General features: G+C 44.0%; 1 protein-coding gene across 4 annotated transcripts in view; it reads left to right on the top strand.

Moving 5' to 3' along the window:
- The window catches only part of HMGXB3 (HMG-box containing 3), a 519,976-nt gene that overhangs the window by 358,227 nt on the left and 141,450 nt on the right, over positions 1–20,299 (top strand). For all 4 annotated transcript variants that reach the window (XM_085617738.1, XM_085617735.1, XM_085617736.1 and 1 more), the window contains exons 14-15: positions 15,662–15,793; positions 16,862–17,046. In XM_085617738.1, coding sequence (XP_085473864.1) covers positions 15,662–15,793; positions 16,862–17,046 — 317 coding nt within the window. The remainder of the gene's footprint in view (positions 1–15,661; positions 15,794–16,861; positions 17,047–20,299) is intronic.

Here is a 20,299-nt window from a genome sequence, read left to right as displayed (position 1 = left end):
TTTCTGGAGGGCGTCAGTCAAACTAATGGGGCGGTAGTTGGCCAGGTCGAGAGGGGAAGCTTTTTTGTGGATTGGGATAATTTCAGCTCCCAGCCAAGTAGTAGGGAACTCCAAGCCCTGAAGAATGGCGTTAAAATAAACCCAATTGTAGGGAGCCCAGACCTTTTGTTCACTAAGATATAGGTCGCCCGGGATCCTATCGAGGCCTGGGGCTTTCCCTAAAGACAAACTTTTAAGGGCCGCCTGGACTTCAAGTAGAGAGCAGGGTGGGCAGGCAAGGCACGGGGCCTCCAGGTGTGCTGGTACACATGTGCTTGTTGGAATCACTGGAACTACTCGGGATGCAGGGTTACTAATAGAATAAAGAGGTTTGAAGTGGTCCAGCCAGACCGCTTCACTAAGGTTAGGTGTAATAGTCGACATCCCTTCAGCCGACCCCACTTGGACAAGGTTCCAAAAGGACCTAAACTCACGAGCTTCCAGAGCTGCTTTGATACTTTCCCACCTTGAGGCCTCCCACTCCAGCCTAGCCTCCTTTATCAAGGTTTTGTAGGTTTCCCTGGCATTTCTAATACTTGACTGGGACCCCGATTTTACCTCCTTGAGCAAGATATTTTTAGCCAGCCAACAGTTTTTATTAAACCAGTGATCACGCTTATTCACCCTTTGCCTTTTAATATTAGTAGTATAAAAATAACTGATCAGGGAGCCAAAAAGCTTCATGTGAATGCACTGCAATCCCTGTAGATAGAGATGGGAGGAATCGCCATTAGAACTCAAGAGGTGAAGAACCTCTGTTAGGGACTGTACGACATAATATAACTCCGCTAACTTGTTGGGTGCTAATGCGATCTTCGCCCACCTGATTCGTCTACCCCCTGCCGCTCTAACCAAGTTCGAGTTACTGCTAATCTCAGCACCCCCAGTTTCTTTACGATGGCCCAGAGTATTAGATAATTCTAGTGACAATAAGTTATGGTCACTGTCATCCCTTTGGAAGACATGAAAGGTTCTCAATCTGGCCCAGAATTCTACATTTACCATGATGTAATCTATGGTCGTAGTTTTCCCTGGTCTGTTAAAGGTGCATAAACCCGGAACGTCTGGGGGGAGTCTGCCATTACAAGCCCTTAAAGAATGTGAAACTACCAACTTATTGATTGCAAGGGCCAAAGGCAGTAAGCGCTTTTCAGGATACATAGTGCAGTCCGGGATCAGCCAATTTTCATCCGTGTCCGAGGTTACCGAAGGGATCCCCATAAGCGGTTCAAAGTGGCAATTGAGATCGGCACCAATGATTTTATGATATGACGAGGGAAAGGAATGGAGGAGAACCTCTAAGGCGTCCAAGATTGATAGACCCAACTGAAGCGGTTGGGGACGTAAATAAACGTTAATCACTGCCAATGATAAGCCATCCTGGAAGTTGAGTATAATACATAGGATGTCCGGGCAATGAGAGTCTATTTTCTTAACTGAGCAACCTAAGTGGGAAACCACCCATATGCATAACCCCCCGAGGGTCTTCCCCTGGGTCCCTGCACTGCTGGAGAATAGAAAGACGCATATCCTACCCTCACTGGGGCAGATAATAACCAAGTCTCTTGGAACAGACATAAGTCATAGCGATCCATCAGCTCACCCCATTCCGGATTATGCAGCTTAGGCCCTAGCCCTGCTATGTTCCAAGACCCGATTAGTGGTCTACGTGACACCACGTGGGCAGGGGAACCCTCAAGGGGTTGGGACGCGCTAAGAGGTGGAGAAGCTGTATGTATGCGGGTAACCAGCTCCTGTTTACCACCTATAAGGCCAAAGTTTTGGGAAGATGGGGGGTATAGTTCCCCTACCCACCTTGGTACCGATGACCTGCTCAGGGGACCCCTCCTCTATAATGTCGAGGTGTGACTAAATTAAATGTACACCAATACTTAATCACACACTTGCTGGGGCAGATGTGGCGAGTAAGATTAATAGTAGTGCAGAAGAGCACCTGTGTCACATAATCACAGAAGACTTTTAAACATAATTAACCTGGAATGTAAGCAGCAACATTCTAGCTGGTTGGAAGAAAAAAAAGATATTCGCAATATATAACACAGAGCAGAAGAACAATAAGTAAAGTAATTCTATGTAGAGGCATAATCATTGGACTCAAATACCCTCGATCTGGTTTAGAGATTATTCAGCCAAATTATACATGGTGTCCGAAAGGCCCTCTTCTTGCTATTCTCTTTTCTTGTGGCTATATCTAATTTCATAACATATTTGATAGCATTTACCCAATCTAAAAAAATCGGAGGGGTACATTTGATCCAACATTTACAAATGTTTCTACGTGCTAGTAGAATAAGATAAAAACACAACTTATTAGTGTTCAGAGGTAACATTTCATGATTGGGGAGAAGACCAAAAAAAAAGAGAGAAATGCTCACCTGTATATCGAACCCAAATATTCCTTCAATACCTTTTAATACGAAGTTCCAAAAGCTCTGTATTATAGGGCAGCTTACAAACATATGCTAATCATTAGCTTTTTCCTTCCGACATTTTGGGCAACATGGAATAGTGACCATTGCAAATTTAGATAGTTTTAAAGGAGACCAGTAAACTCTGTGAAGAGAGAAAAGATGATTCCTCCTTAATTGGCAGCTTGAACCGTGGCGTATAGTGGGAGCCAGGGACATGTTAAACGTAGCTATTCGGCCGACTCATGATAGTACCCCATGCCAGGACTGAACCATGAAGCGGGCCTCCGTAAGCAGGGCCCTGTAATTGTGTGTTGCTATTTTGATCCTTGGCACACACCGCCTCCAGAGCTGTCAACACAAGTGTTCTCCTGCATAGATATGCCTGGCTACGCATTTCAGGTTTCAAACCTGAAGTACAAAGTTCCATCTTAAACCAACCATTCGATCAGGAACACTTATTTAGCCCTATGTTGATTCATCCCTTGTAAAGATGAAGGAGGACACGGACACAGCTAAGCCAATGGGACCCTTGCAATCGCAAGCTCCCAGACGTTCCTTTCGTTGTCCCTCTTACAAGGGCACCTCCAGAGGCTACTCCTCTGACAACTCCTCCACCTCTTATAAGACTCCCCCCCAGTCTACATTCACCAGAGGTTACCAGAGAGGAGGCTACAGAGGCAACAATAACAAAGGTAGAGGCAAGACCAACAACACCCGCTCTGCCTCCACCCCTACCCAATGACTTACCACCGTTCCCCCCAGCCCATTCCACTCCGGTCGGGAGAAGATTACAACAGTTCCTGCCTGTTTGAACCAACATCACCACAGACAAGTGGGTGAGACCAATCATACAATCAGGCTACTGTCTAGAACTCACCTCTACCCCCTCCCAAACATACCACCCAAACAGCGACCAATGTCGTTAGAACATTTATCACTGCTCAAGCAGGAAGTCATCTCCCTCCTACAAAAGAGTGCAATAGAACCAGTTCCCCTGCACCAACAAAACACAGGAGTTTACTCTCTGTATTTTCTCATACCAATAAAGGACGGCTCTCTGAGACCTATTCTGGACCTCAGATCCCTAAACCTCTACATACAGTCAGACCCTTTTCACATGGTCACACTTCAACAGGTCCTTCCTCTTCTTTCACAAGGCGACTTCCTTGCCACTCTAGATCTCAAGGACGCCTACTTCCACATTCCCATTCACACATCCCACAGGAAATATCTCGGGTTCGTAGTGGACGGTCAACACTACCAATTCAAAGTACTCCCTTTCGGAGTCACCACAGCACCCCGGGTATTCAGCAAGTGCCTGGCGGTAGTGGCAGCTCATCTAAGAAGACCACACATTCACGTCTTCCCATACCTAGACGACTGACTCATAAAAGCCAGCTCATACAGTCAGTGTGTACACCACACTCATGCCACTATTCAACTACTCCACGACTTGGGGTTTACAGTACACCACGCAAAGTCTCATCTACAACCGTCCCACATAAAACAGTACCTAGGTGCCACAATAGACACCTCAAAAGCGCTTGCTTATCCCAGTCCAGCCAGGATAGCAAACCCTCATAACCAAATTTCAGCCTCAACACTTTCTTCCAGCTCGAGTGTTAATGCAACTTATAGTTATGATGGCCTCTTGCATATTCATAGTGCCTCACGCAAGACTCCAGATGCGTCCTCTCCAAGAGTGCCTAGCACGCCAATGAAACCAGGCTCAAGGTCAGTTAACAGATCTGGTGTTGGTAGACGGTCGCACCCACCGCTCTCTGCAGTGGTGGAACACCAAAAACCTTTCTAAAGGGCACCCGTTCCTAGAGTCAGTTCCATAAATTGTCCTGACAGCAGACGCATCGCTCTCCGGCTGGGGAGCTCATCTTTTACATCACACCATGCAGGGCAGGTGGACTCCTCAACAGAACTTACTCCACATCAACCACCTTGAGTTACTAGCCATATTCCTAGCCCTAAAGGCATTCCAGAAGCAAATATCCAGCAAGGCTGTCCTAGTACGCACGGACAATATGACAGCCGTGTACTACATACAGAAACAAGGCGGGACACATTCTCTACAGCTGTCATCCAGCACAAAGTATATGGAGATAGGCTGTACCGCAGAACATTTTTCGCCTAGCCCAACATGTCCCGGGACTCCAAAACAACATAGCCGACCTGTTAAGCCGTCAAACGCAACAGATTCACGAGGGGAACTTCATCCATTTTTTCAAATGTGGGGCCAACCACACATAGACCTCTTCGCCACACACGAAAACGCCAAATGCCCAAGCTTCGCCGCCAGATTCCCACACCCATTGTCCAAATGCAATGCGATATGGATTAATTGGTCAGGCAGATTTGCGTACGCTTTTCAGCCTCTCCCACTCATTCCATTGGTGGTGCAAAAGATACAGCAACACTCACTGACTCATTCTAGTTGCTCCAACTTTGGCCAGACAACCGTGGTACACCACACTACTGGAACTCTCTATGGTTCCGCACCAAAAACTGCACCTCTCCCCTCTTAACCCAGAACCGTGGAGAGATCAGACACCTGGACCCAGCTCAGCTCAACCTTGCGATCTGGCTCCTGAGGTCTTCGAATTTGGTTACCTTAACCTTCCCCCTGACTGTATGAACGTTATTAAGGAGGCTAGACGTCCCACCACTAGAGCCTGCTATGCAGCCAAGTGGAAAAATTTGTTACATATTGTCATAACACCATCAATCCCCTAGATGTGTCTATCCAACACATCATGGGTAAGGCTCCCTGATTTCCGTTTTTACTGAATTTTACAGATAAATACAGACAGAAAACATTTATTTTCTTGTCTGTGTTTATTTTTAAATGTGGATAAAAACGGAAGTTGGGTTGCTTTTTGAGTAATTCTAAATACTGTCTGCCATGACTGTGAGGTCAATAGCTGTGTAGATTGATAGCTAAGGAGGTTAAAAAAGAAAGGAATTTTAGTAAAGAGGCTTTAACACCAGTAGATATGCACAAGGTTAATAATGAAATGTGCAGATGTTCATTTAAGTGCATTAATTTATCTTCTGCGGGTGTTCACAGCATTGAAACTTGGCAGAGATTCAAGCATGAGTGCATATTTATCGGAAAAATAAATGTGGAAATGTACTAATTTGAGCATAATTTTTCCACAAAGCCCAAAATAAATATGGATAAATACAGATAAAATTAACAAAAAATAAATATGGATAAATACAGATGGAAATGTCAAAAAAATAAATACCATAAAACTGGGAGCCCTAATCATAGGTTACCTACTACATCTCCAATGGTGTAACTTGGCTTATACATCTATTGGGTTGCACCTCGCTGCCATAGCGGCCTATTTACAAAATAGGCAACACTAATCACTTTTCAGAGTACCTGCCATCAAAGCATTTATGGAAGGCCTCAAAAGAATAATTCTTCCCAGAGTACCACCCTCACCTTTGTGGAATTTAAACATAGTTCTCACAAGACTAATGGGTCCTCCATTTGAACCTCTAAATAAATGTGAACTACAGTTTTTAACATGGAAGTTTGCTTTTTTAGTGGCCATCACTTCTCTTAGAAGAGTTAGTGAGCTCCAAGCACTAACCATTCAGGAACCTTTCTTACCAATACATCATAATAAGGTTGTTCTACAAACTAATCCTAAATTCCTCCCTAAGGTTATTTCTCCCTTCCACCTCAATCAGTCTGTAGAGTTGCCAGTGTTCTTCTCGCAACCACAAACAGTCGCAAAAACACTCTGGATGTCAAGAGAGCACTGCTTTCTTACATTGAGAGAACAAAACCTTTTCGCAAGACAAAACAACTTTTCGTATCCTTCTCACCACCACATAAAGGCAACCCCATATCAAAATCTGGGATAGCAAGGTGGATTGTCAAATGCATACAGATTTGCTATCACAAAGCAAAACGAAAATTGTCAGTTCCTCCTAAAGCCCACTGTACCCGAAAGATAGGGGCTTCAATGGCATTTTTAGGTAACATTCCCTTACATGACATCTGCAAAGCAGCTACATGGTGTACACCGCACACATTCACAAAGCACTATTGTGTAGATGTGCAAACAAAACGGCAAGCTAGTGTGGTCCAGGCTGTACTCAAAGCACTATTTCAAACTACTGCAACAGATGCTGGTGGTCGCCGCTAAGGAGGCGTACTGCTATACAATTTATGCTTAGTCTGTGATCTGCAGCCCATATACCTCGAACGGAAAATGCTACTTACCAGTATGCATCCGTTCTTGGCATGTAGAGCTGCAGATCCACACACGTCCACCCACCTCCCCAGCTACCTTTATCTGTTCCAGTATTATCTTATTTAGATACAGCATACATGGGCATCTTTTCTGTTTCTCACAAAACTCCATAATTTCCCTGCTGGCGAAAAACAATCTGAAGATGGAGCCGATGCCCGTGTGCACTATTATCCAAAGGAGGAGTCACCTATCTCGTGACTTCCAAAGACTTTTCCAAGACAAAAACAAGTGCAAACATCCGGGCCCAACACCAGATGGCGATCTATGCTTAATGTGTGGATCTGCAGCTCTACATGCCAAGAACAGATGCATACTGGTAAGTAGCATTTTCCTTTTTGCCTGCCGACCCAATGACCTTAGTTTGTCGGTAGCTCAAACAATACTGGATCATCAAGGTGCAGCCAAGTATGTACTCCGGTCTGGACACTACAGAATGTATCAACAGAGCTATTGGCACCAGTGTCATGCTCAGTAGGCATGCCTGGATATGACCATCTGGGTTTTCTGATGATGTGCAAACATCTTTAAAGGACAAGCACTTTGACAGCTCGAGCAGGTATAGCTGTCCTTTAGTTCTTCCTCCACAGCTGCAGCAGCTTCCAAGCCACATCAGTTTGCCCTCTCAGCTTCATGCATGGCCGGTTAGAGGTAGGATTCACCGTTTCATCCCAACTGGAAATCCTTCACATTGGACAGGTGCGTCTTGGAAATTATTCAAAGAGACTATGTCCTGTCTTTTGCCTCCTTACTGCCCTGTCTTACCTCGATACCAGAGCAGATTTTGGGGGACCACTACTCTATCCTGATGCAGGAACTCATTCTTCTTCTGTCCATGAGTGGGTATCTGACTTGAAAGGAGAGGGATTCTACTCTCATTCCTTACTAGTTCTGAAGATGGACACAGGCCCTAGGCCTATTTTGCACCTCTGTACACTGAAAACCTTTGAGAAAGGAAATGTCAAAATGCTAAAATTGAATCAGTCCTGGGACGAGAAGTCCAGATGAAGTTCTTGGACTTGCAGGACACACATTTCCATATACCTGTTCTGCAGTCTCACAGGCATCATCTGTGGCTCACGGTGGGCCAGCAACACTTCCAGTTTGCCGTACTCCCCTTCAACCTTACCTAAGGCCGTAGAGTATTCACAGAAGTGATGGCGGTGGTTGGGTGTATGCAAATTCCCATACATTAACGCCTGGCTGTTGAAGTCTGGTTCGCCACAAACTGTCATAAACTACCTCCTGATGAGAGGCAAAGTTCTTCAGTCATTGGGTTGCACCATCAATGAGCTGAGATCTTGCCTGAACCCCATTCAGAGAATCCATTCATTGGGGTATTTCTGAATGCGGTAGCATACAAAGCCTTTGCTTCACTGCAGAGAGTCTGGGCATTCAGGATATGAACCTGATGTTTTGGGATCAGTCCTGTATCTCGGTGAGGATGCATCTGAGGCTTCTTGGTCTCCTGATCTTGTGCATCATCCATGTCCCTATTGCCTGAAGGCACAAGTGCACCATGAAGTGCACTCCCAGTATTGGGGCTACCTCTCCTACTTCATTCATTTCTCAGAGGTTACAGTGCAGGATCTACAGTGGTGGCTGGCAGACACAACCCTGACCTGCTCAGGCCTCTCTCCCTTTAGCAACCAATGTTCATGGTATGTGTCTGATGCGTTGCTGCTAGGTTGGAGACCAGTGGAGGGCGTATATTGGAGATCAGAAACTTTCAAGTGTCTGGTGCTCAGTCTGGCCTTAAAAGCCTTTCTACCTTCCATCAAAAAAAGGCTGATCCAGTTCCTCGCAGACAACTCAACCACCATGGGGTACTGCAATAAGCAGGGCGAAGTAGGGGTCCTAAATCTTTTGACAGGAAGCCATACACCTCTATAGGCGATTGGACCAGCGAAATATCTTCCTGGTTGCCAGCCAACTAGTGGGGTGCCTGTATGCCACAGACAAGTTTAGTTGCACAAGTAGCATCTCCTTCCTGAGGTGGCATGGATCATCATGGATCAGTGAAGTATGCCTTGGATAGACCTATGTGTATTTATTTATTGCAGAGTTTTATATAGCGCGAACTTGACCCGAATCTAATCAGGTATCAGAGCGCTTTACATAGCACCAGTTACGTTACACAAGGAACCATTCATTTTTGGTAGGCACGGGGAGATTAAGTGATTTGCCCAGAATCACAGGATGTTTTAGCGACATTGCCGAGACTCGAACCCAGATCCCCAGGTCCGAGGTCGAGCGCCCTAGCCGTTAGGCTGTGGACATTAGGTGTGAACAACTCTGCATGCTTCAGTTTTCTCTATGGTGCTTATTATGTGACTCATCTGACTGGACTGGAAGGACAGTCTCCTGTATGCCTTTCCTCCACTGCCACTCCTGTCTCACGTTCTGAGGGAGATCAAAACAAACTGGGTCCATGTAATTTTGATCACCCAGGACTGGGCCTGGAAACTGTGGTATACTGACTCTTATTGTCCTGAGCATTTTTTCTTCTGATCACGCTTTCACTTCATAAGGACCTACTGTCTTACCAACAGGGCAAGGTCCTGCATCTTTACAACTTATACTGCCCTGCATGGAGAGAGAGCAGTGGTAGCTACATGTCTTTGACTTTCTGACTGAAGTGATCGATGTAATCCATCTGTGCTGGGCGCCAGGGCAAGTATGACGCTTGTTGTGGGACCTGAAATTCAGTTGCTATACAAACTAAACTTTCTAATGTTCTTTTATTTGTTTCATCGTTACCCAGCAAGGCCTTATGGTGGGCACAGGAAAAGGTTATTTGTAGGCCCTCTCAACCTTTCTCTGTTTCTTTCTTTACCTGACCAACAGTTTTTGTTTAAATCAATGGTTGTGATACATCTTTATAAAAGGTTTGACAAACCTGTTTCTTCCCCAACCGTTCATTGCACCACTATGGGGCTTGAACTTGATGTTGAAGTTTCTTATGTGCATGCATTTCATGCACTGTTGCTTCTTGAGAACCTACACCACTTTCTTTCCGGACAAATTGTTACTAAGGACCCGTGCAGCTTTCCTATCAATGACTGTGACTCCCATCCCCATTGGCCAGTAGATCACTTCACCAGCATTTTTCGTACCGCCTCACCTCTCTAAAGAGGATGAGAGGCTCCATCACCTAGACACTGACAGGGCACTGACTTTACATCGGCCGCACAAATTACTATTGCGTGGATGATCAACTCTTTGTGGGGTTTTGGCACTATGATGGACAAACATTATTGCTGTTTGGGTTGTTACTTAAAAAGAAAGGTTTGTAAGGTCTTTCTAAAGCACGTTATAGATGTTTGAATATGAAAGGCCAGAGGCCATGGGCTTGTTGCTTCCACAGGGAAAGCTTTACATCTACAACTGGTAGTGCAAAATATTGGTACTTGCAGAAATAAATCTGGTTGGCGCTAAAGCTCCTGGATGATTAACATCTTTGGAATCTTTTATCCATGAATGCTGGTAAATGTAGATAGATTGCTTTAAGCATTATAGACATGGCCTTAGAGAACTTTGTCATGAACTGAAGCCAAGACAGCTCCCTTCTGGCTGCTGTTATTGAATGCTTCTTCTGAATTAAAATGAGATGTACAGCTGGCCTAGGTGGATTTCTCGTGGTGCCAGCATAATAGAATTGCCATCATCAATGATGAATGATGGTATTAAACACTGAAATTCTGAGATCTCATTCTAAGAATGGGAATATCTGCTGTCCAGTTTTTTGGTAGAAGAAACAGGTTTTAACCACTTGGGTTCCAAGACCAAGGTGGGAGTCAATATATATCCTCCAATTTCAAATTGAGTTTGCAGGGACAGGAGTGGGGCCCAAACAAACGGACGATAAAATATCTGTGACATTGTAGTGTAGTAACTCTGCCTGGTCAGGATCAGGGTCTAACCATAAATTCCTCACTGCCTTTCTACTTCCCTGTTCTGTGGAGTGGTCTCTTTTGCATTTAAAAGGTCTCAGTTTAGATAATCAGCACATCATCTCATAAAAGTTCTTCTATGCTCTCTGTGTGAGGGCGCGGAAGGAGAAAGATACAAGAACCAACGTCAAAGTGTAGTGGGTAAAACTTATATGCGGCTCTGTTTTTGGGTAGTGTGAAGCTACATCACACCACCTATTGCCATGCTAGAGCATTGATTAAGAATTCTTCATACTTTCTGGTGCCTGGCAATATTCTTAAGGAGAGGAATTTACAGTTAGATAGATTATCAACCAGAAAGAACATTTCCTAAATGGTTCATCTGGTACCAAGAAAAGGAATGAAAAGATGCACTTCACAGAGACAGATATACAGTTCTAGGAGGAACATTTTATTTAATCACTATAATGTTGAAAATGGATGTCTGAACATTATATCCGTTCTAAAATGTAATATATCCATCTCTGCAGGCATTTGTTGAGGAAGGAATTTAAAATCATGCCTTAATCAAAAACTAAAGCATAGCTTGTATTGAGTAGGCAATGTTGTCCTGCGTCTAAGCCAAAGATTAGCCACATTGCAGTATTTTGGCCACACTGCACTGGGTCAATTAATCATTTGGTAGCCCTCACAGAAGAGCCATCTCATAATCAGGTTTGAAAGTGACTACAACCCCATCCACCAGTGCACATACAGAAAGTGGAGAACTTGAACTATTCGAATCAGCTTGAACCCAACAGTCCATAACCACCTTCTTGGTATGCGAACTATGGTTATATTTACCTCCTTAATGACCCATTAAGGTTTTTTCTGCTTTACGGAATTGGATGGAAATACTTGAAAAGGACGCTGGAGTGAGACTGCAGATTGAGCAAGAATGAAGATCCTAGGGGCTCCATAGCATCAACTTGGTTTTGCCGTTGTTCAGTTTCGAGCCATTCCCAGTCAATGTGCTGTTTTGATAAGGGTTGAATCCACTTTGGAAAATGAGTAATTGGGATATGGGCCCTCAAGGTGTAAGTGGATATCTGTATGAATTACATATGCATTATTATGTCCAGTATATTTCCCTTAAAACGCTTTTTTTTCTTGGTGGCAGTAATTTTAGCCATATAAAAGGTCTACTCCCACAAGTTCAGATCCACAATTCAGAATACCATTTTTTCGAATTCCAATACTTTGTTTTCACTACAAATTAGGATCCCTTTATTTTGAAGGCTAGAAAGTCAGACAGGTGAGTATGTATGTATGGTTTGTATATATAAAGAAAAAATATCGGGTAACTGCTTATTCTGGTTGATATTTATATCTAAAGGTTCCTCACTTGTTGAATTTCCCAGGTGCCAGACTGGATCTGGAAATTTTTCAATAGCTCTCCTTTGTAGGCTCTATCTTTGCTTTGGAGCAACCCCACGGTTATATCGTTGAAGTCATAAAACATTCACCCCAATACGCCAACACCAGTTGCCATTTTTTCTGCTCGCTTCTACTCTGATCTGGAGCTACCCGTGTGATTTTGTCACTTTTTGTGGGTTTTTTTCTAGAGATTCTTTCACATCTGTCTCCAGTGCAGTGCTTAGGGAATGCCACAACCCAAGAAGTCAGGGTTCAAGATCTGCTGCCAATGTAATAAGCAAATGTTTATTTCGGACCCGCAAGAAGTCTGTCTGTGGCGCTTGGACCCGAGGCACAACTCAAGGTTCAGAGAAAAGCTCCATCTCATGGACACTAAGTCCATAAAAAAAAGCGTAAGGCAAAATTCATACGACCCACAAGTAGTATCGGGCTCAATGCCAGTTGTGCTCCTGGTCGAGGTCTCCCTTCAAATCTCGCTCTTCTTCGCAGTATGTCCTTCAGGGAGAAGAGGAGAAAACATAAAAAGAAGAGGAAGCTCAGAGACGACTCCCCTAGACACTGCTCAGATTTAAGAGGTAAGTCTCCCTTGGTGCACAACACCATCTACGCAGCCTTCCTCTGAACAAGAACTAGTGGATATCACCCCGGCTGAGGAGCTTCCTCTGGCACCCCCACCATGACCTATTTCAGGACCTCTACCGGGTCCTCCGCTGCTGATACCATATATAGTGCTGGCAATGACTTATCCAGAATTCCTGAAAAAAAATAATGATTTTCCGTTGTGTGTCTGTCCCCTCTAGGGCTCTCCAAGACCCCTGGGACCGTTTAGGGCTCTGTTTGGATTCCCGTCATCAGGTCCTCTCCCAGCGCCATACATCCCCCTGTTCTAAATGGAACATCTCCAGCACCAAGACCTTCTGTCACTTAGAGAGCAGCCAGTGTCAAATTCAAAAGCTATCCTGTTGGGGTCCAGCAGTGAGGCCCTGATGATGGTGGAGAATGCGAGGTACAGAGAAGGATATCATACGTTCTCATGCCAAAGCTGTTGGAAAACTATGCATATTATCTTTGGCGTTGATTCTGATCCAATTCAGATGTCAAAAATAGTTTAGCACAGCATAAGTGATAGCAGCACCTCCCTCTTCTGCGTAGCTCTGCAAAATGCTAGTGGACTGGACATATTCCATGGAACAGAAATTGAGTGTCCCAAGTACGTTCTCCGGTGGTTTCTTTTCAAGGTGTCTCAGGGAGGAACCTGAAGATCTCCTTATTGTGAAAGCCAGAGCATTCATCCTGATAGAAGTGTTCTACCCCTGCCAGGAAAAAACTGCCGAGGGATTCTGTGCTGCCCGCTAGGTATGTTCCTGTGGCTGAAGTTTGTCGTGAGGTGACCTTCGCCAAGCATTGTTCCTTGCATTTGGAGGTGAAACATGATGACCATTTTGCATGCTTGGTGCTGCATGATTTCCTCGTTTGACCACTCCTTCAGACCCAGAACCTGGGAGAGGTACTGCTTTGAAATCTATTCAACAGATGAGGAATCTATAGGTAGAACTATCCATCAGAAGAAAAAGTTACTTACCTTCTGTAATGATCTTTCTGGTAGATACTCTGTTTACCTGCTGATTTTTCACTTATCCCACCGACCTCCACATTCTTAAGGATGGTCATCGACCACACTAAAATATTTCCAATTTAGCTTATTGCACTGCACTGCTTCCAATTGATCATCATTTCCTTGGCTCTGCCTCTATGGATGTGCAAGAAAATGGATGGGAAACATACATTGTTGCGCCGGGGTGGGTGCTTTATGGTATGGCTCCAGTGACAACATAGTGGTGTGTTGCTTCTGGCACAGAGATGGAGCCGTCAACCCTACCGATGAGGGAGGGCTAGTGAAAGATTTCTGGATCCAGTCTGGTGTCTGGGTATATTCAACAGGTAAGGAATCGGCAAGTAGAGTATCCACCAGTGCTATGTAGCACATTATCTGGCTGTATCTGTATCCATTTGAACAAGACGCATTTTTTCTGAAATCCGCCAGTTGTGCATGTTTCATTGCAAATGAGGTGGCAAACACTGGAAATATATAATTATGTAATAGATGCTGCAGCCACAGAATTGCAGTAATCCACTGTCCCTTGCATGTGTTTTATCAAGTTTGTATTCCTGCAAGGTGAGCAAAATCTGAATATTCATATTCCAGTCTCTGCTAATTGTTGGCTCCACCTTGAAGAAGGCATCTTTTTCGAGGAAACACCCCAAAAATAAACATGTAATATGAAAACATATAGTGGGTAATGTCTAAAATTGCCCTGTATTACCCTCTTGTGGTTCTGGTTACATCTACAGACCACTCGGTCTTCAGCCACTGTGTCATTTGTATGCGAGCCTTAGTTACCATAGGAAGAGCGTATTTAGTTTTGCTAATAATTTTGGTGCCGTTTAACAAATCTTCTTGAATCTTTCCCCAAAAAAAGTTCTTCCACCTCAGCTCTTTACTAAAACATTTCGGGGTGATAGGTCGAGTGAGGGACTAGGAAAAAGGGAGGTGTCCAAAATGCATTTCCGCTGTGTATTTTCCACAGGAAAAATTTGACAATAATACAGAGAAAACGACTGAACAGAATTACACTGTATGTGGCAGATAGCCAGATCCTTATCCAGAAAGCATGCTTTTTTGTGATTTAGTGAAAAATCTGTTAATTAGGTTTTGAGAAATTATGGTTGCAAACGTATAAATATATTATAAGTTAATTCTGCGAACACCTGTGAGAGACCTGCGAAACCACAAATGTGAAAAAAAAGAACTGGAGCTATTTGATTGGTTTCTGTGCTTTTTAAATTCTCGTCGGCCAGCTGGCTCCTGCAGGATTCACAGTCGCAGCAATCTGATTGACTTGCTGCAACATGAAAGAAATGCAGTGGCTGCCGTTACAGGGCAGGTGAGCTTTGTATCTTGAAAATGTAAAAAAAAAAAAAAATAGTAGAGGCCAGGTAGGGGCACCCTGACCCCCAGGCCGTTATGTGGGAAGGAACCACTGGGGGCATAAAATATATATTTTTAAAGTGCCCTTTTTGCGTCAACGGGTTGGCAGCAAACGTATCATAATTATGATTCATAATATATGACTTTGTTTTGAAAAAAAACCTGCAAAAATCCACTGAAAAAAACAAAGGTTAAAGTGGATTTAAATGTAGGGAAGATGGTAAGATTTTAACTTACATTAAGAAACACCATAGCAATTCACTGAAAAGCACTACTGTTTAAAAAAGCTGGGAAATTCTCCAGTTATACGTAACTGACATAAGTATAACTTGCACTGCTGTGATGCTCTGCTTATGACCTCTCATATTACATCGCTGATTACATCTGAAATCTATGGTGGTGCAAGTTGTACTTGTACGTAGCCCTCCTACCGGCCTACAAGTGCATAGCTGTGTTTTATGGAGTGAAATTTGCATTGGTGCTGTATTTGATCTGCTGAAGTTTTGCACGGCGAATCTTTATTATCTGAATGATTTGCTTAGTGTTTTTTTGGTCAGGTTATTGCTCTTATGACTCATCTGTTAAGGTATTGCTGCTATCCCTAATTTTCAGGTCTTTTCAATCTGGGTAATAAACTCCTGGTGAGCCTGGACCTGCTCTTCACCATCCGAAATCACCTCAAGCTTGGGGAGGACCCCAACACATCTGTCAGAAGCATCCTGGGATCTGTGCAGGAGCAAACAGGTCAGTATATGCTGAATCCCGCTTTTCTCTATCACCTACCCAGTCCCTCATTCATTGTCAGGTCGCTGTAGTTCTCTGCTTCTCTGGTTCCTCTCTAACAGTTCACCTGGTGGCTCTTGAGTATCTTAGTAAAGTTGTGTTGCATGCATGAGAGTAGCGTTTTGTAAAGTGTTGGTGGGGAACACATTCTGGTTACTGAAAGCATGAAACTAATAAATAAAATAGAATTTTAGATGTTTTGCACTCTGGGGTTCCAAATGAAATCACAAACAAAAGTGCAAAGCTCTCAAATCGCAGTGACATATCACTGGAAGATGCCTTTACTGTAGTGAAATCATATTGGAAGTTGCTCCCCGTGCTGCTGCAACACTTCTCAAGATACTTCTGCATTGATATCTTTCAGAGAGATTACCTTATCAGTGCTTAATTTGTTAAATAAGTACCAGGGCTCTCGGCAGGAGGCCTCTGCAGCTTGAACCACACATTACCCCTGCCATGCTGCCAATGATAGTAACAAAACAACTACTAACCAACACACCCCTAAAAGTGTGACAATACGGACTATTTCAGACCCCCAAACCTATAAGAATGACTTTGGCTGCAGGTAATAGTTATTTTTAATGTATATTCAATTAATAATTAGCTGCTTTCGTGATCATCTCTAAATTAGCCAGCCAGCGCCACCTTGTGGCAAAGTGTCACAAGCACTAGTGTTGACAATTAGGTGCCGGTGCCCAGCACCGGAAACCACCGGGCCAAATTAGGCACTGCCTTACTGCATAAAATCTGCCCCATGGGCTGCCCTTACAGTTGTCACATTAGACTCAAAACCACCTTCGCCACAGTTATAACACTGGGCATAAAATCAGGTCCACCCCTGAAAAGCCAACTGCAAATATTTAATATGGTGACGGTAGAAGCGCTAAACATACTTTTCATGTGCCACTACTAGTAACAGAATGTCTCCCTCTTTTTCTTTACGAAGATACAGGTTAGTTCTCCTTCACACTCATGCCTAAAAATCTGCTTGCAGCTCTTTTTGTTGAATATTTAATTATTGACTTACAGAGAAAATCTGGAGCCCTGAGGAGGAGCTCATGCTGCACGAGCTACTGTCCAATTCTTATTGGGCTTTTGAATGCCTCACCATCCGAGACTACAACGACATGATCTGTGGCGTGTGTGGGATTGCACCCAAGGTTGAGATAGCCCAGCGTAACATGGAGAATGCCCTATCCCTGAAAAATATTGAGGTAAGTTCATACTATGCAGGACTAAACTTTTCACATATGATAGTGTTTCTTTATCTTTTTAAAACAATGCTATGGATTTTTCATACATAGAAAGGCAAACAAAAGGCACGAGTGTGTGCCAGCCACTACTAGTAAAAAAAAAATGAACTAATACTTAAAAAGTGTAAGGTATAGGATAAATTATACATCAAGTGATAACATGCATTATACCACAAAATGAAAGCCTTTAGGGCACGGTCTCTATAGAATAGTGGTTGAGGGAATTACCGACAGTTTAAAAAAAAAAAAAACTTTGTCTAGTTCATGACATCGTTTTCTTGAGTCATACAGCTTATTGATATTTAGGGGGCTTCCTCTGCAGTTATAAACCACCTGATATGTAGCCACACACATCTCCACATTGGAATTCTGTATTTTTAATTTAGGGATTTTACTACTACCGCATAGTTAGGCTGTATCCCTCTGCGTCACAGTCACCCTTTCAGTTAATCACATATGAGTTTACTATATTTGTGCGACACCTGATGCCCAGAACCCTAACAGCATTACTTTGGGGCACAGTGGAAAAGACACCCTGGTGACCTCATATTAACCTCCTTTAATATATATATCCAAAACCTGTGAAACATGGGACACAAACATATATTATGGATTAATGATGATTGAACATTTTATTTGCAAATACTCTGATAATAACTTATAATTTGTCAGTGACCTGTCTGCATCTCTCCTGCGGAATCAATATATTGCTTGGGGAAGTGCCTAAGTTACCTGCCCTTAAACCTTTCTATGAGTGCTACTTCATAGTCTTCTTGATGCTGATTAACAACTGTATGCCATCTTTAACCATAGAGCTCGGAAATTGAATATCCCAATCACGACCCACGCACAGAATCCCGCTCCCCAATAAGCAGCAGAGCTGTCATTAGGCTACTGACCTACAGAGGGGTCTCCTTGGTCAAAACCACATCCTCTTCACAAACCTAATCTCTGCATGCTATGCCAATATCACTGCCTTGGTGTGATATTGGGAAAATGCTCACCAAGGCAAACCCTATTTCCATAGTAACCTGGGTGTTACTGAAAATGCTGATTCCCCAGGAATCATTCAAAAACAATTTTTGCCACCTTATACCAAAACCTAGTATCTAAGGTAGTTCATCAGTTGTCTGTAGAGTGTGAAGCGAGAAGCCTGTTCCATAAAAAGGCACGCTGTGTGGCGATGCAGCAAAACACGAGAGCAGAGCACCATCTTGAGCAGGGTCTCTTCTGAAAGAAGTATATCACATGGCAGTCTGGAAACACCAATTATTGAGTATATAAAAGGAGTTGAGTGTGTATGATTGAGATTCTTTGTCAGAAAAGGAGTAGCGATGCCTGTACCACGTTACAATCTTGTAGTTGCTAACATGATGGTTACTTGTGTGTAGGAAGCTGCTTCTTTATATGGTGGACAAAAACTAGGGACACTGTGTAAAGAGTCCAGGCAAACTCTGAATGGTTTACAGAGGCAAAAATGATAACCCAAATGCTCTTTTCTGGTATTGTAGGCGAGCAGTTAGTCTTAGCAGAGGCTAGTGCTAATCATTTGTTGCACTCACAGAGGCAATAATTGAGATACACATTCAAGAATAAATCTCAGACCAATTTGGAAAAATAAGTCTTATCTTTATATAAATTTTAATACCAAAACCTTTTTAGCCAGTAAGTAGTTTTGCTGATATGAATTTTTACAGGTAAGTAAATAGTTCATTAGTCTTCACACAGCAATGCTGGTCTATGGGAGAAAAGGCAAATGTTGCAAACAGTTATTTGGCATTGGTTTCTGGGCATCTCCTTAGAGACTTATGGTCGTAGGGGCCCTAGGTCCAAAGTACCACCAGCAGTTAATGGTTGCCCTCCCTGGGGCGTCCGCGTGCAGAGGTGCTGGTCGGGTTGGTAGATGTGCTCGCTACGCTGGTGGAAAGAAGGTGGGGCACCTACAAATAGGCTGCAGAGGGGGACTTGGGGACAAGTCCGGGAGCTCACAGTAGGGGAGCTCGGTTCACATTAGGGAACAGCCAGTCCGTCGGTACCCGAACAGGGGCGCTCAGGTGCATAGTGGGCTCTATGCATACTGGAACCTTGTAGTTGTCGGTCTCACCTGTTATGGGTGCGAAAATCAGGACTGCTAGGCCACTTCTAGATGTGGGTCCCTGTGGTGCTGACGTCCCTCGACGGCTGCTCAGTCTTGGTGCAGTGGGAGTCCGGATTGGAATCTCACAGGCTGTTTGCTGCAAGGAGTCCTGTACCTCTGATATTGGTATTGTCAGGCTTCTGTTGGTCCTGGTGTCCTCTCACTTGGTGGAGGGACAGATCTGACCTTCAGGAGGAGAGGGCCCTCTTCCTGGGCAGCTGCTGCGTCACGCTGGCCGGAGAGCAGCAACTCGGTAGACCTGGCTTTGCGTTCGGTGCCTGTAGACTACAGGGTAGTAGCTCCTCGACTCCAAGGGAGATTGCTGGCAATATGTGTAGGGCTCGTAGTCTCCTGGGGCTCTTGGAAGCAGGTAAGTGGTAGGACGGGTCGCTGGTCACAATTATCAAGGCTGGTGCAGACAGGCAGGTTTTGGCACCAAATATCCACAGCAGCCTTCAGTTCTTGCTTTTGTCGTGGCCTTTCTTTGTCCTCTCTTCTTAATCCGTAGAATTGGAGTTCCCGATGTCAGGGGTGCCACTTAAATGCTCTATTTCGGGTTGTTAAGGGAAGTGACAGGTAGAAATCAATGGGCTGCTTAACTTTAGGGTGTCTACACCCTCTATATGACCACTTTCTGTGGCCAAAATCCTGAGTAAGAGGGCTTAATTCTGCCTAAACTAAGATGGTGGAATTCTTAAAGTCGTGTTCACATCAGGATACTAGCCTGAGAGGGGAACATGCTTACTGACCATCAAATATTCCCAACTGTCCTAGTGCAAAATGGGCTAGGGGCAGGGGTTGGTATTTCCCTTCTCAGGAATCCTTGGGTCACATATCAAAGGCGGCAGAGGCCTTTGAAGCCTGCTGCCTTTATATGCTGTTCACTTAGCCGTCCTGCTTGGAGGAGGTGACAACACCAAAAGGCACACACCATTGATGGATGGAATGCAGAACAAATCAAAACATTCTTCCCCAGTCAAGAGATCTGGATTAAATCCATCATTCTTTTGCTCAACACCTCCAGCTGGGGCAGGCATTGGTTCTGCCATCAGAGAGCGCAGGCTCTCACCTGCAGGT

Source organism: Triturus cristatus, chromosome 7 (assembly GCF_964204655.1).
Source record: "Triturus cristatus chromosome 7, aTriCri1.1, whole genome shotgun sequence".
NCBI lineage: Eukaryota > Metazoa > Chordata > Amphibia > Caudata > Salamandridae > Triturus > Triturus cristatus.
This window is presented reverse-complemented; position numbering and strand designations above follow the sequence as displayed.